The sequence below is a fragment of the Lonchura striata genome, chromosome 2 (genome assembly GCF_046129695.1).
Source record: "Lonchura striata isolate bLonStr1 chromosome 2, bLonStr1.mat, whole genome shotgun sequence".
In the NCBI taxonomy this organism is placed as follows: domain Eukaryota; kingdom Metazoa; phylum Chordata; class Aves; order Passeriformes; family Estrildidae; genus Lonchura; species Lonchura striata.
In genome coordinates this window covers 47,466,718-47,481,805 of record NC_134604.1, presented here as the reverse complement: position 1 = coordinate 47,481,805, position 15,088 = coordinate 47,466,718, and the positions used below count along the sequence as shown (strand labels likewise).

The window sequence follows — 15,088 nt, the reverse complement described above, 5'->3', positions numbered from 1 at the left end:
TTACCTTACTTCTTTGAGATAAAAAACTTAAATAGGTTGCTTCTGTGCAATTAAGTTTCTACTTGAGAATGAGATTGTGTCATCTGAACTCATGAGAATGTCTGTCTTTGTGAGTGAATTTCCCTTGAGATGACATTTCTGGGAGGGATCTCTCCTCCTGGACTGCAAATAAATCTGTGCAAGAATGCTCCTGGGAACTGTGTCCAAGCTGGTCCCAAAAGAACAGTGTCCATGCTGGGCAACTTCTTTAACCTCTAAAAGAAGGACCTGCTGGAAAACTGACTTTTGGGAATGGCTCCTGAAATGTGGTAGGTAATAGCTTGGGAGAGTATTTTTGGCACATGCTTAACTCACACCAGGCAAAGTCTTAATGCTTCAGTAGTGTGGGCAATTGCAATCCATTGTTCAGGAACATTTCCACCTACTGTCTGATTTAGAGTAGAGAGGTGGCCAGAAACACTGTTGCATACTTTCAGACTTTGTACTGCAGTTGTGTTTGTGCTGGAGAGAACAGGTCAGGCACAGCCCTGATGGAAGGTTCACGTTTTATACCATAACCCATGCCTCCCCTCAACCACACATTTCAGAATAACTCACAAAGTCTTTTTCTTCCACTTGGGGTGAAGGGATCTGAGGAAAGCCTTCATTCCCAAGAACAGTATTGAGAGTAGTAGGCAGTAGGCAGTTAAGATAACCTTCACATGTGGCTAGTTTGTTTTCTTTTATTTTTTTTTAATAACAGTATTATGGTATCCTCATGCACTAGTTTTAAAGAATGAATACAATGTTTCTCCAAAAAAGAGAAAACACTGAGGCATAAAAACATATACATGATAAACAACTGCATAATCTCCATCTGCAGAGCAGCAGAGGTACGAGAGTAAACCTGCTGGTGAAAGGTATAATGCATTCAATAGGTTCTGCAAGAAGGCACTGATGCTCCTGCTTCACCTTACTATTTAATGCAGCTGCACTTAGGTTAAGTTCACAAAGTGAATTCTTGGTCCCTTAACTGTGCTACTTACATATTTCATACTGCCATATACTATGGGGGAGTGACTGAAGGGGGTGGGGAGAGAGGGGAGGGAATCACAAAACAGCAATCCATCAAATTAGCACTCTGTCTACAATAATTAAACAAAATTCATAAATAAAATGACCCAAAGCAAATAAAAGTATTTCACAATTTCCTCCTCTTTGCAATGCTTTATGAAAGAGAAATGAGAGGGAAGAAAAACTGTTCACTGCATGCATTTGACAGTTTGTGATATACCAGCTTATATATGTTGTCTTACAAGAAACAACACCTTAAGTAAATCAGTAATTAATAAAACTGCACTACAAAGGAAGCTGGCAAAAGTCTGAGTTGATTTTGAGACCTAAAACGGAACCATGTCTAATTATAGTAACAGATTTAGCATAACCAATTAGTGCAATTTACTTACAGTGCAACTAATTTTGAAACACAGCTTGCTATAGCCCTGATGTTTTTATTCATTTCGGAAGACGACAGCGGTAAAATTGGTCATTTAAAGATTTTCCATCCTGGTGTGTTTTTTTGAGGCACACTATGAGAGCATCAATACATTCTTTCATCAGTAACCAGAGGAACAACAACACGATTTATGACTCATTCATATACACTGCTTCTAGATCAATATAAAGTGACGGTAAAAAAGTAAAGAAATCCCTTTGTTCAAGGGGCTCTCTATGTCTGTAAGTTGGTGATTCTTCCTAATACACCCTTGTGTACTGGCTCAGACTCTCCAAATTAAACTTGTGCCTGCAACTCCTAAATGGCACCAAGTGCTATCTCTTGTAGCATATCTCAGGTGCACTAAGTGGTTTGGTAATTATACAGCAGTCTTTCAGGAAAGCAGAGCTCCTTTGATTATACAGTTCTTTACCTTTTAGAAACAGATTATCTCCCTTGGCAAGATCATTTTAAAATGTAACTTAAACCCCCAAGTATTACAATATCCATAAATAATCTTACATAATAGCAGACTACATTGTCAAAGCTTCTGATTATTGGTAACTTCTACCGAAATGGAAACCAACCCATTTTAGTCTAGCAGTTTGAACATATTAGCCCTAAGCCTCTGTAATCAGCATGCACAGTTAAGTCAGAGAAAAAGGTTTCTTACACCACATGTAAAGATATGTACCACAGCCTCTGTTGCCTTCTCCCAAGGCTGAGAACACTGAACTCCTACTCTGTTTCAAACAAAATCATTGCTACTCGTGTCCAAAAGCAACTATATTGGCACTGTACTGAACAATCCCAGTGGCAGAACAGCAGCAGTTCATGCTTTTATGGTAGTAAAGCCTCAACCTCTTTAATCTGAAACACAGTGCCAATGGGTTAAAACAAAAACACATAAAACCTTGAGTAATAAAATTCAATCAAAACAATGAAAATAAGATCTTTCTGAAATAGTGGATTCAATGTCACATGAATATAAAAAACCTTTTATATTTCTCAAAATGCAGGAAAAATTACATGCAGCAAGGTAATGAATTTTTTGACCTTGTCCTAAACTTTCAGGCCCAGAATACTAATGAAAAAAGCATGTTTCATCCTCCTCTTTCCCCTTTCGTCCTATAAGTGGAAATAATGTATTACATATTATGGCAAGGAAAGGTCAAGGAAAGGAATAAGGACCAGAAAGAATAAATACAAAGAGAAATAACACATAGTAATCTCCACAGATTGAAAAGTGAAATATTTTTAAAATCAAAAGTACTATACATAGCTGCACTTTATATGCAAATGTTTTTTTGAGTCAAACTGTCCTCACTTTAACAAGACATTATTTTTTATTTCTAAGATTCCAGTTTAAAATCAGATTAATAAAGAGGAAAATACCCAAGTACTTTCATTGGTAAGGATTTGGTGTGCTTTGTCACCTACAATCCCATGTCTGGTGTGCTGTCTACCTGCAATTCCAATCTGTAACTGATTTATTTAAGATGACCCAACAAGACAAATGCTGACATTTTCAGCAAGACATCTATTCAATACTATTCTTACAGACACTACTCAATCGAGCGTGCTCTCGCATTCAGCCAATTTCTTTCTGGCACTCTGCTCCAGTGACTGATTGAGAAATTAGTCTCAGCAGATGAAATCATTATTACTTGCTGTACCTGCACCCATCTAGGAACATCTGAGACAAGACAGACTGTTCAAATCCATCTTTCCCAACCATTAATTCCTAAAAATATTTAAATGTTCCACTGTAGAACAGAAATGCATTCTGCTGTCTTCCTGCCACCTGCGAAAAAGACCTAAGATTTCACTCGTTACAAAAATTAATCATTTTGTGTTTTACCAAAAGTGAAAAGGGCAATACAGGTAATACTGTATATTTAAATGCTAGGAGTTTAGTAAGGAAGTGTAAAAAATCTATTGTGTTAATTATCACAACAATTTACTGCACTTCTGCACTTGGAGAATTTTTGGCTTTTGAAGACTGATTTGGTAAATCTGTTGAATGCAAATACTTACCTGAACATGATCTCAGATCCTTTAGGAATACATTTTACTTTTATCCAGTAAAATATTATTTTTATTTATTCTCTACTTGAATCCAAGTCTCTTTTCCTTTTGTTCCTTTTTTGTTACTACTATGATCCTGATCTCAAAAAAGAAATTTTAGTCAAGTTTCAAACCATTAAAGAGCAAAGTAAGAAAAAAAGTCCTGAGGTTATTAATAGAGGAATTTCTAAATTTCTTTAAATTTGATGTATTTATTTGTAGCTTACATCATAAAGAAAAATAGTTTGGAAAAATTCTATTTGTTTCCATTGTTACTAGGATTAGCTGTCAGTCCAATCCTGCAAGTCTCTATACCTTAAACAAACCTTACAGAATCTGTAAGTTAACAGATCAAAACTCTGAAGCAACAACACAACAAATGGAACAATAATAAGGGTTTTGCTCTCTCTCATGACTTCATAGCAGTCTAAAATTAAAGTCCTATATTATGTATATCAAGCATAACTTTCATGGTTATCCTCAAAACCCGTGTATGGAAAATTTTCCTTACTTGGACCTCCACTTTCCTTTCTCAAAGGATAAAGTAGGCATGCTTTAATAACATTATCTCAATCCATTTGAAAAGCCCTCTTAATTCTTATTAAAACAATCTAATCTGCCTGAGGCAAGATTTTGGTTTTATTTAGAATACTAAACCTTATCTAATTAAGTGCAATATTAGGATGTTAACTAACATACAGAAGCCAGCTTTTAAGAGTCCAGTGGGCGCAAACATCAATCCATACTAGCTGAAGCCTAGATCCCAGTGCTATAGTTAGCCTAACAGGCCACACTTCCCTACATCCCTGCTCCCAAGAGTCATGCATCCTACCCAGTTTCTGGTAATGGGCTTACCTGGGGTGGGATGGACCCACTATTTTATCCTTTATTAAGAACCAAGTGGAAGGTCACAACCATTGCTCAGTGTTTAAACTAGCTTCAAATTTCACTGCCAAGAAGAAGATGGTTTTCCTTTTCCCTTAGAACCTAACTAGGCAGACAGAGAACTTACTATACTGCAAAAAGAAAACACATCCATAATTTTAGTGTTGGACTTAAGCTAGTTGGACTTTTGAGTTGCACCCACTTTGACTGCTGTGCTGCTCACCCATCCCAGTTTTCCAGTTTCACCTTGAGCTTTCTGTAGAGTTATCTTCAACTGAAACATATATCACTAAAAAGACAGGGCTTGCCTTCAGTTTTGTCAAGTTAATCAATCCAGTAAAAATGCTGGATTTACTGTCTACTGAAATCAGTGGGACTTGGCATTTCCAAGCTAGAGCCTAAAGGTCAAAGATTCCTCTAATGTTTGTTTTCATCAGGACAGTTTAAGCATAAGCACTTAACCTAGTTCAAAAACTACATTCTGTGAATGGAAACACATGATGGTTATTAACCCCTTCAAGAACAAAATTGCTAAAAAACCCATAATTAAATAATAAAAATCTTGTTTATCAGCAGCCAAGAACAATCTCACATATACACTCCACTACTCAGTTACAGTACACTGATGCCCTTTAAATATGGACAAATTACTCATGTAACATAAGCTACCTTCTTTCTGGCAAATTCCACTCAGAAAGCTAAATATATAGTGTTCGTCTTTGTATACCAATGTATCCAGCCAGCTGGTGCAGAAAGTAAACCAGCTTACATTTTTCACCAGAGAGGTAAGGAAAAAAAAAAAAAAAAAAAAAAGAGAAAGAGAACAAGAACTTTTTAATTTCACTTGATGATTGATAACCAATATGCACAAACACACAGTGTAAGATTTCTGAGTACTACAGACCTATGTAAAATCATCCAAATACCAGATCTGAGATGAAAATTAAGGGGCAAAAAGACAGAACATTTACTCAATGCTCTGGTTTTCAACTTTTAGTGAGTTCTTAATTTATTAATAATAACTTGTTTATCTTGGAGGGGCTTCAGAAAAGTCTGGGAGACTTTTTTAAGCATCAGCTTAAAAATACTTACAACTATTCTTAAACGCCAGCTTAAGAAATGTATAAATAAAATTGAACATTAAGACCTCTAAACTTGGACTGACATGCTCAGAACAGGAAATGATAGTTTGTTAATAAAGAAAGGTAAATCATTCTCTAGGCTTCCGGTGGGAAACTTGGCAGGGAAAGGATTTTGACCTCAGTAGAAGGTAACTGCCACAAATGACAAATCAAGCAACTTTCTTCTTACAAGTGAGGCAAATGTTTGACATAAGGCTGGACTGCATTCAGATCTATCATTCCCTGTGGCATATTCTTCTAACTTTAGCAAATAATCCTGCAAACTTTTTGCACTGACAGTATTAATTACGTGTTTTTCCTCCTCTCTCTCACTGAGTAAATCCATGCAAGCCTAACATTTCTTGTGAATGATTACTTATTTCCTATTTGAATCATAAAAGCTCATCACTTATAGAATAGGTCAAGCTTTCAGTGCTTATTAGTCCTAGTCTGGAATGAATTAATGCATTTTCCTATGTTCATTTTCCTTTTCTCTTGTAGGAACAGTATATGGGACATTTGTGCAAAGAAAGGGAGCAAAAATCCTGCACTGTTTTCAGGTAAAGAAGTAAACATGAACAAAAGAATACACTTAAAAATCACATTAGGCTCACTGTGATTATAGCACTGTCAAGTTTGCAATTAGAACTATCGATTCTCCCAACTCAGAACAATAAATGGGAAAAAATGACAAGTAGCCCAGTTTAATTTCAAACGTTAATATATTTTCTATTTTATAGTGAACATATGCATCATTCACCCCTTATCTGCAGCAACTATGACGTCCTCATAAAAAGGGGCGACATTTGTAAGATGCCTCTTAAAATAAATATTTCTTTTTATAAAATAATAAAACTTCAAATAAATATTCTTTACACTAAACAATATGTTGAAAAATTAGAAAATAAAGGCTGAATTTTACTGTAGCTGTACAATATACATGAAGTCCAAAGGGAAATCAAAGTCTTGTAATAGAAGGTTTCCGTAAGACAAAATACAATCTAAAAACATACTGATTGATTCACATTCTTCCGAATGTACAACATATTAGTATAATATTTTGTGACTGTGCCATGTCTTATGACAGCACTTACTTTTCACAGTTGAAAATATTATTGTATATACAAAAATATAGCACATTATCTCTGGCAGAAAACAATGAAAAAAAAGGAGTCATTTGCTAATTTACAAATTTTGCAAGTACTATTCACAAACAATAGAGTTGCCTAGGAGTGTCTGTGTTGCTTTAGCTTATGCAATATGTGGGTCAGAATGTACTGCATCCCTTTTTTTTCCCCTGTATTCCACTAGCTGGATTCTAACAAGCGTATCAGCTAAGATGGCACACACACAGAAAAGCATTTCACTGCAAACAGCAAAGTACATCCCCAACCCTTCTACTACAGTGCCAAGACCATAGCTGCTTAGTTGGTTGCATATGTACGTTAAAATAATAATCCTTGTTACTTTAGTATTTCTGGCTAGTGATGCTATGTTGGCTTTTCAAAGTTCCTGGGGGGTACGCTGGGAACTTTGCAGCAAACGGTGTTGGTGTGTTTGCAGCGGCACCCAGGCCGATTTACACGGTCATAACAGCCCTGGCACAACTTAAGGCAACCCTTGGCTGGTAGGTAACACCACAAGCAAGGCAGAAAGATGGACACTACACCCATGGCGGACCACCTAGTGCAGCAATGTGACTGACTGCAGGAGCAGGGGTTGTCAGCACAGTTGTCCTCGTCATCATTAGAGCAGTGATAGAAGAGGCCCTTCACACAGCAAACACAAGTCCCATAATCAACCACATTCTGGGCTGAGCAAAGACACTGTTTGTCACAGATCCAACATGAGGGGAGGGTCCTTGGATAAGTGCACTCCTTACACTTACACTTTCCACAGTCCTCACACCTGTAGCTGTGTGCTCCCAAATCTTCTTTGCTCAGTGGCTTCAGCTCACTCGACTTGAGCTCAGACTTAGGCTGCATTCGGACTATCCCATCAGCAACTGGCCCCGAAGACGATCCCAGAAGTCTTTGTTCTGACGAATTACTGCTTGTACTCGTCCTCGTACTGCTCCGTGAGCCTGTGCTGACTGTGCTGATGGACCGGGACAGAGGCACTCGAGGAGATGAGTGCGTCTGTGTGTGCTGGATCCGGCTGAAATGACGATGCTCAGGCAACCCATGAGGCCTTTCACTTTTGGGTTGGGTTGTCACCCGAGGAGACGATTTGACCCCTGGCCGCGGAGCCACCGTAGGTCCCTCTGTGTATTCATTTGTGTTTCGGATGGCTCTGATCTGGTCCAACGACAAGACGTGAACCTGCTGCATCAGGACATCCCGCAGGTCGGGCTCCCCGTGCGGTCTCCCACTGTCACGCCGAGCCTGTAGTAAGGGCTGCGACCCACTGCTGTGCTGAGTCTCCATCACTGCCCAGAAGCTTGCTCACCCCGCCAGGCTTAGAACACATCTGAAATCCTGGAGCAAAAAAGAGAGGATTCAGTATTGCAACATGTCTCACGCTCTCTCCAGCAGCTTTTCAAGCCTGGAGGACCCCACAGCACCGCAGACAATCAAATAATGCATCAGCCATTAAAAAAAGGAGTCACGTCTGGAACAAGCACTGGCACCAGACAGCTGAGTGACCAAATTCCCTTGGCCTGTTTTGCCTACTGCTGTGGAGATCTTAAAGACTTTTAAGAATCCCTAGGATTCTTTCCTAGGACCATGCAACTTAACTTGTGGCTCTGGAAAGTCTAGGTATTAGTCCTGCTAACTGAGGCTTCTCAGGTCATCTTCTGGTTAGACCATGGCCTTTAAAGTGATTACATTTCAACCACTTGAAGTGACACTTCTTTTCACATCAGGCTACTGAAAACCTTATACTCAAAAAAAAAAAAACAAAACCAACAAACTATCCTGCAAGTATTTAGCAAGTGTAATGTGACCTGCTGATGACAGACATATAATTCTCCAATTTTGTTTAAAACTGGATAATATTTTGGTAGGCTAGTCTCTTTACACATTAAACTTTACATGATGTAAATAGGAAATTTTAGTTTAATACCAATGGTCCCAAGAAAAACACTAAATAGCAATAAAATGTTTGAGGTTAGACATTAAATGAGTTAGTGCTACCAAAAACTTCAACAGCACAAGTAAAAATATCTCTCTCCAGTATTTTAGTGTGTGTCATACTGTTGCACACCACTGTGATTGTTATTTTAAGGCTCAAAACTACAAAAGCAATGTTACCACAGTTGTTTGGTTGTTATTTTTTTAATGTGTAAAAAATTCCATAGACTACATTTCAAATTGTAAATATTATCAAGAGTGGATTGTGGGATAGAGGCATGCATAACATAATCAAATAATGTCAGCATCCAAGAAGCCTACTTGATTATGAATATTAATTGAAATTATTGTTAACTACAAAGTAGAAATGCAGACTTTAGAATTTAAATGAAAAGCCAGTAAAAGACAAAGATGAGAACTCATAAATAGCTTCCACACTCAAATATGCTCAAATTTCAAGTACTGCCTTCTAAATTAGTTAATATTTGTTTTGCCTTTATCATATCTTAAAGTGGCTCTAAAATCCAATTACCTATACAAAAATCCAGAACAATATTCTACAATTAAAACCCAAGCAGGAACCAAACTTCTTAAAAGGACCACACAATGTCTTCAATTATACCTAGAAAGAGCACCATAGTGTTACTCTGTACACATCAGTTACCAACAATAATACTGTACTGCAGTATAGTAAAATATAGCCAAACAGTTTAACAAAGAGTATCTCAAGACACTCGTTATTCTAACATCAATGCAAAACATTTAACCTTTTAACTCCTGGCTCCCCTGCTTCAAGTGTTTTTTTTCTTAAAAAAAAACCAAACCCAAACAAAAACATATAGACAAATCTCTAACTTTTAAGAGTAACCACTTATTTTAAATATTGTCAAATCCTGGTTTAGGACACAGGATGTATGTTACGGTGCTCATTTCACCACCCCCCCCCCACCCTACACCCCCAGAAAAAAGTCTTGCAAACTTGGCTTGAAGCACTGCTTATGGTTTTGTTTTTTTTTTTTTCAAATTAAAACCTCTGCCATACCAAAAGTTTCAACCAACAGCCCAAGTAGATGTTCAACTCCTCTGAAACTATCTGGAGATAAAAAAATAATAAAAACTAAAATGCTTTCCCCATTCTTGAGAGGAATTGGCAGCCCTATCTCTCCTCCACGTCCAGGTTTCCACCAGCCCCAGCCAGCCTGGAGGGTACGCCGGGCTGATTCTCCAGAAATGACAACCCACTGCAAAAGCAAAGCTGACCCTGACCTGAAGGCGCTTCAGACGACCCCGGGATCGGTGGCGGAGCCCCCCTCAGACGCCAAGGTGGGAGCTGGAAAAGCAGCCTCCGCTCTCCGCTTCCCTCCCCGCCTCCAGCTCCGTCTCGGGCGGGGGGCGCGCAGCAGGTGGGAGGCGACAGCCCCTCGCCCGCCGGAGAGTGCAGACAACCTGGAGATAACCAGGAGACATCCTCTAGGCTGGGAGGTGGGAGGGGGCTGCTTCAGTCGCCTTATCAGAAAGTCAAACCCATGTTTCCTTTAAACTCTTCCCCCCTGCCCTCCCTCAGGAGATGCTAAAGGAGCTTCCCCTCCCGGGAAGTGCCAGGCGCCCTGCAGACGGTTCAGACAACACCTCCGGGACAGCTGGGCAAAAGGCAGATTACCCCCTCTCGCCTTGCGCTAAACACCCATTCAACTTCACAAAGCCAGCCGCTGGAAAAGCTCCTCTTATTTTACGCATATTCTGCAAATTGCCTGACCTTCAGCCCGCCCCGCTCCGCCCCAGCCCGGAGGGACCCAGGAGGCATTTCCAGTGGGGGCATCAGACCGAGCAGGGTGCTCCCCCTTTTTTATCCCCGTCATAGATCCGCTAACAGGACAGGATGCAAAGAACCAGCACATTTATTTGCAAACCTCAAAAATCTCTTTTTCACCTACATTTGCTTGAAAATCCTGACAGGAGGGCATACCTCTCCCTCCTCTGACCTAATACTTCTCTCCTTTGCATCCGCCAAGAGCAAGAGAAGCAGATTTGCCTTTTTGTGTGTGCATGTGCGTGATAACACGATTCCCCACTTCTAAGAGCCAAAGTCCACTCTCACCGAACTCAAGTGCCAGGATTGCTAACTTTTCTTTCAAGCTGGGCTTGGCAAAAGGGTGAGCGAGGGAGACGAGTTTCGCGTTCGGCACATTTGGGGAGGTTTAAAACTCGAGGGGTTTCTTGCGCGCTGTGGAAAAATCCCGTGTACCGCTGGCCGGGGAAGGGCGAAGCCTAAGGGAGAGAAGTCCCCTGCCCGTGAATTTCTGTTTTGTGGCCGGAGCCTGTGCAAGACACCCCCACCCCCATTCCCACCGCACACACACCAACCACCTCCTCTTCTTTCAAAGTGCTTTGAAACCCCCATTAAGGACCGAGTGTGTGATCAGACTATGGATTAGGGCAAAAGGGACTTTACCATCGGGGTGGGGCAAAGTGACACACAAACAGCTTGCTGAAAACACCAGCAGCTTTTTTTTTTTTTTTCTTTTTTCCTTTATTTTATTTTTTTTTTCAGTTTTAAATAGGGGAAGGGGGCTGTCACTAAGTAAGCCCACAGAAAAAAAAAAAAAAAAAATTATGGCTTTTCCTTCCCGTCCACACACGCCCTCTGCATAGAAGAACCTAGAGAAGGACTTTCCTCGTCTTACAGATCGAATTAATTTCATCACAGGAGAAATATCTAAACTTACACACACGCACACACACACGTATATATTTGTACCAGACGTGCACTCACTTCCGAATCGCACGGATCTCCTGACGCCACTACAGACAGGCGTAAATCAAGCACTGAAAGGCGGGTTGCTCCTTCTCCCCAAAACCGGGGGACAAACAGCCCCGACGCTCGCCAGCCCCGCTGCGCTCTCCCTTCACCTCCCCCGGGGCTTGTCGGAAACCCACGCGTGCCCAGCGAGGCAGGAGCGCGCAGGATCTCCCGTGCCCGGCCCCCCGCAGCAGCCAGAACACGCCGGAGCTGTGGTTCCTTGCAGCGCACCCCCCGCCCCACTCGCAGCCCCGCAGGCATTCCGAGGCGCCCGCGCAGCCCTCCGCCCCCTGCGCAGCCTTCCGCACCCCCAGGGCACCCCGGCGGGGCGCAGTCCGCAAACCCCACGGAGCTCCCCCCACCCCTCCCCGGAGAAAAACCGCTCCGAAATCCCACCTCCAGCTCCTCTCTGAGAAAGGAAGGAGAAGGGAAGGGGGGGAGAGGGAGAACCTGTACGAATGGAAAAGGGATCGGCCTCAAACATTTCCACGAGTTTTCTTGGAGCAACCAAAGCGGGGGTGGGTGGGGGGGGGGGGGGGGGGGGAGAGAAGGAGGTTACTGAAAAGCTTGTTTTGCAAAGAAGGAAAAGGCTCTCACCGTGATCGCGGCGCTGCACCAAACCCCTCTCTCTTGTATTTTCTTCTTCCTGCGGTTTGCAAATAAATCCAGCCCTAAAGCAAAAAAAAATTCTTTTCCAAGCTCTGCTTTAGTCCGACTTGCAAATTAGAGTAAGAATGATCACCATGTTAAAAAAAAAAAAAAAAAGTCCAGATCAAAGTTAGGTGCCTTTCCCCAGATCGATTATAAATACGTGTGTGTGTGTGTATACTATAATAATAATCAAAACACCTCTCCGGATCGGGGTGGGTTTTCTTTGCTCCTAAAAATCACTCAGTCTCACACACACACACTTTCCTTTCTTTTCCTCAATGAACAGGAGGCCGAATCGCCAATACCAAGTCACTTTTTTTTTTTTGTTGCTGTTGCAAATTCAAGAGGAAAGGGAAAAGCCAAAGAAAACAAAACAAAGTGGATCTAAAATAAAATCCCAGAGCTTTCTTCCACTGAGCTCCTCCAAAAAAGCAGCTTGTGCAATGTAGCCGTTCTCCTGAGAAGCTGCTTGCTGCAGGCTCCTCTCCCCTCTCTCCCTCTTAGCTTTCTCGCTCCCTCTGCGAGCGTGTGTGTTGCAGGCAGTTCTGTGGTTTGCAATCGGGGGGGTGTTTTGGGAGCGCAGCGGATTTGTGGTGGTAGTTGTTGTTGTGTGTTTGGAGGAGGTGGAGGAGGAGGAGGAGGAAGATTTGAGATCTGAGCTGTAGGGACTCGACGTTTTTCTGCTCGCTCGCTCTCTCCCTCTCTCTCTTTTTCTTTCCGGAGGAGGTAGGGTGATCTCTCTGCAAAAGCAGCAGTAAATGGCGTCATGTGGATCTGAGGAGGAACAGAGCAGTTGTTGTCCCAGAGGATATATCGCATCCGGTCCCAGCTCATTGGCTCTGCGGGGCTACATTCACTGGCGCTCTCAGCGCCCTGCCAGCACTCAGAGCTGCGGGAGGCATTCAAAAGGGTAGCGCTGCCGCCGCCGAGCCAGCCCTGCTGCCCCGGCCCCGGCCCCGGCCCCGGCCCCGGCCCCGGCCCCGGCCCCGGCCCGGCCCCGGCCCCGGCCCGTCCGCGGCGCTCCCCGCGCTGCGCGGGGCGAGCTGCAGCCGCGCTCCTGGGGCCTCGCCGCAGCCTGTGCTCACGGGAGGCTGCTCCGTGCGCGGTCTCACGCCGCTCGGGGTTGCTTTTGTGCTCGTGTATTTACTCAGAGGCAGGCGGCGATAGGTTTGCAGGGAAACCGAGGGGAACTCGCTTCTCGCGGGGAGGAAGGCGCGCTCTCCCCGCCGCTGCGAGCGTTCGGGAGACCTGTATCCAAGTGCTCCCCGTTGCTTCCCACCCGTTTTTCTTAACCGAGTGGAATAAAAGTTTACACTTTCTGCCCCTCCCCTCCCCCGCTTCGCCCTTTCCAGCCGCCGGTCGCCGGCAGCGCAGGGAGCAGGAAGGGTGATTACTTGGGGCATTGTCCCGCGGATTAATGCGATTAGGCGGCGCGGAGGGCGCCCCCGTGCCCGGGCGGGAGCGCGGAGCGGGGCCCGCGGGGCGCGGAGCGGGCGGCAGTCCCCGCGCTCGGGCGCCTGCCCGCGGGGTGCGCCGCGTCCCTGGCACCGGCGGGGTCCCCTCGCCTGTGCGTGGGGGTGCTGGATGCGTGGAGTTCTTTTCCAATAAGTTAAAAAACCCTTCAAAGTCCTCCCTCCCTCCCTCCCCCCAGCTTTATTTTAGTCAGTTGCCATTCGTGCGGAGGACACGGTCTGCGAGCAGCTCGCGAACGTGACTATTTGTCTTCTGGGCGTTTCCTGACACGACCACAGCTCGGTCCCTTTGGTACGAGCTGGAAGTACTGACGGGGCCACTGTGGCTGGCTGGACGCGGGCATCTTGCGCCGGCACGTAACTGTGCGCGCACCCCTGTCCCCGGCAGGCACGCACCGAGCACGAATGTTCCCGTGTCACATGCGGCACTGCTTAAAATACACACCGGGTGTAAGGCAGCAATCGCTGGACAACCCTCGGTGCAAGCCCGAGCCAGCCCTCTACTACTCGAGGCGATTTTGCAGGCACTTGCTCTCCTACACCTGCTGGTCACTGCTCTGTGGAGGGGGTGGACATTCCCCACGAAAACGTGTAAATGAGGGTCGTGTCTCACATGGACGGCCTTCGAGTTTTCGTGGTTTTATGCTCAAGTATCCGTTCTTCCACAGTAATATTCTGAACCTGCAAACTATTTTCCATACTTGGGTGACAGTAAGGTCAGACGGAATTAAACGGGGCTCGCTTTTTTCCTTTCAAGCTCCATCGCTCCCTAGCCTGCACAGAGCTGCTGCAGCCCGACCACCCATCCCCTCTCCACCCTGTTCGACCCCCGGTCCCGCAGACGGAGCGCTCTCCCGCCGGGGCGGGGGCTGCCCCTCGCTGGAGCCGCAGCCCGGTGCGGCTGGGTTACCCTCGGGCTCGGGGAGCGGCGGCGGCGCGGCCGCTCTCCCCGCCAGAGGGAGCGCGGCGCCGGGGCGGGGGGCAGCGGGTCAGGGCGGCTCCGCGGGGGCACCAGCCCCGGCGCCGGGCAGCGCCGGAGGGAGCCGCGGGCCTGCCCGGAGCTCCCCCGCGGAAGGGGGCACCCAGCGGCCTGGCGTCATGCGTCATGAGCATCCTCGGAGATGTGCCCTGTGTGTAGGCTGTACGCCCCGTGTCAGCAAGGCAATCCACGGTGTTCAGCTGAGAGAGACAAGGATGGGTTAAAATATCTGGGAAACAGAAAACACAATATTCCCCTCACTGTAGGAAGACAAAAATACTTCCTCCCACATAGCAAAGTCAAAAATAAGAAATTTTTGTGCAAACCTATACACACGGGAAAGGTCTGTTAAAGTATTTTTTATCGTTTATATTGAGTACATAAATAATGTTTTAAACTGGAAAGTTCATAACACCATTTTTAAATCTGTCGGTCAGTAGTGGAATCATCAATTCCCACTCCAGTTCTCACATACAGGTGCATACACTTAATACAGAGAGTAGTCTCAAAGACAGATCTCAAAACAGGGATTTTTATTCACAGAGGCAGTCATGTGTGCAAAATG

The 15,088-nt window shown here is 44.3% G+C and overlaps 1 protein-coding gene across 2 annotated transcripts; it reads right to left on the bottom strand.

Annotated features, from left to right (window-relative positions):
* Positions 1-702: 702 nt before the first annotated feature.
* On the bottom strand, positions 703-13,483 carry SPRY2 (sprouty RTK signaling antagonist 2). 2 transcript variants are annotated; one of them, XM_021529411.2, is made up of 3 exons: positions 13,467-13,483; positions 12,019-12,846; positions 703-8,024 (listed from the first exon to the last, which is right to left on the bottom strand). In XM_021529411.2, exon 3 carries the CDS (start codon positions 7,971-7,973, stop codon positions 7,038-7,040), a length of 936 nt encoding a protein of 311 aa, XP_021385086.2. In that variant the 5' UTR covers positions 7,974-8,024; positions 12,019-12,846; positions 13,467-13,483; the 3' UTR covers positions 703-7,037. The 2 variants fall into 2 exon arrangements, with proteins under 2 accessions (XP_021385086.2, XP_077637480.1); XM_077781354.1 differs by lacking the exon at positions 13,467-13,483 and adding an exon at positions 13,220-13,236.
* Between the last annotated feature and the right edge of the window lie 1,605 nt (positions 13,484-15,088).

Coding starts and splice junctions, on each gene's coding strand:
- SPRY2 (XM_021529411.2), bottom strand. CDS start 7,973: ATGGAGACTCAGCACAGCAGTGGGTCGCAGCCCTTACTACAGGCTCGG.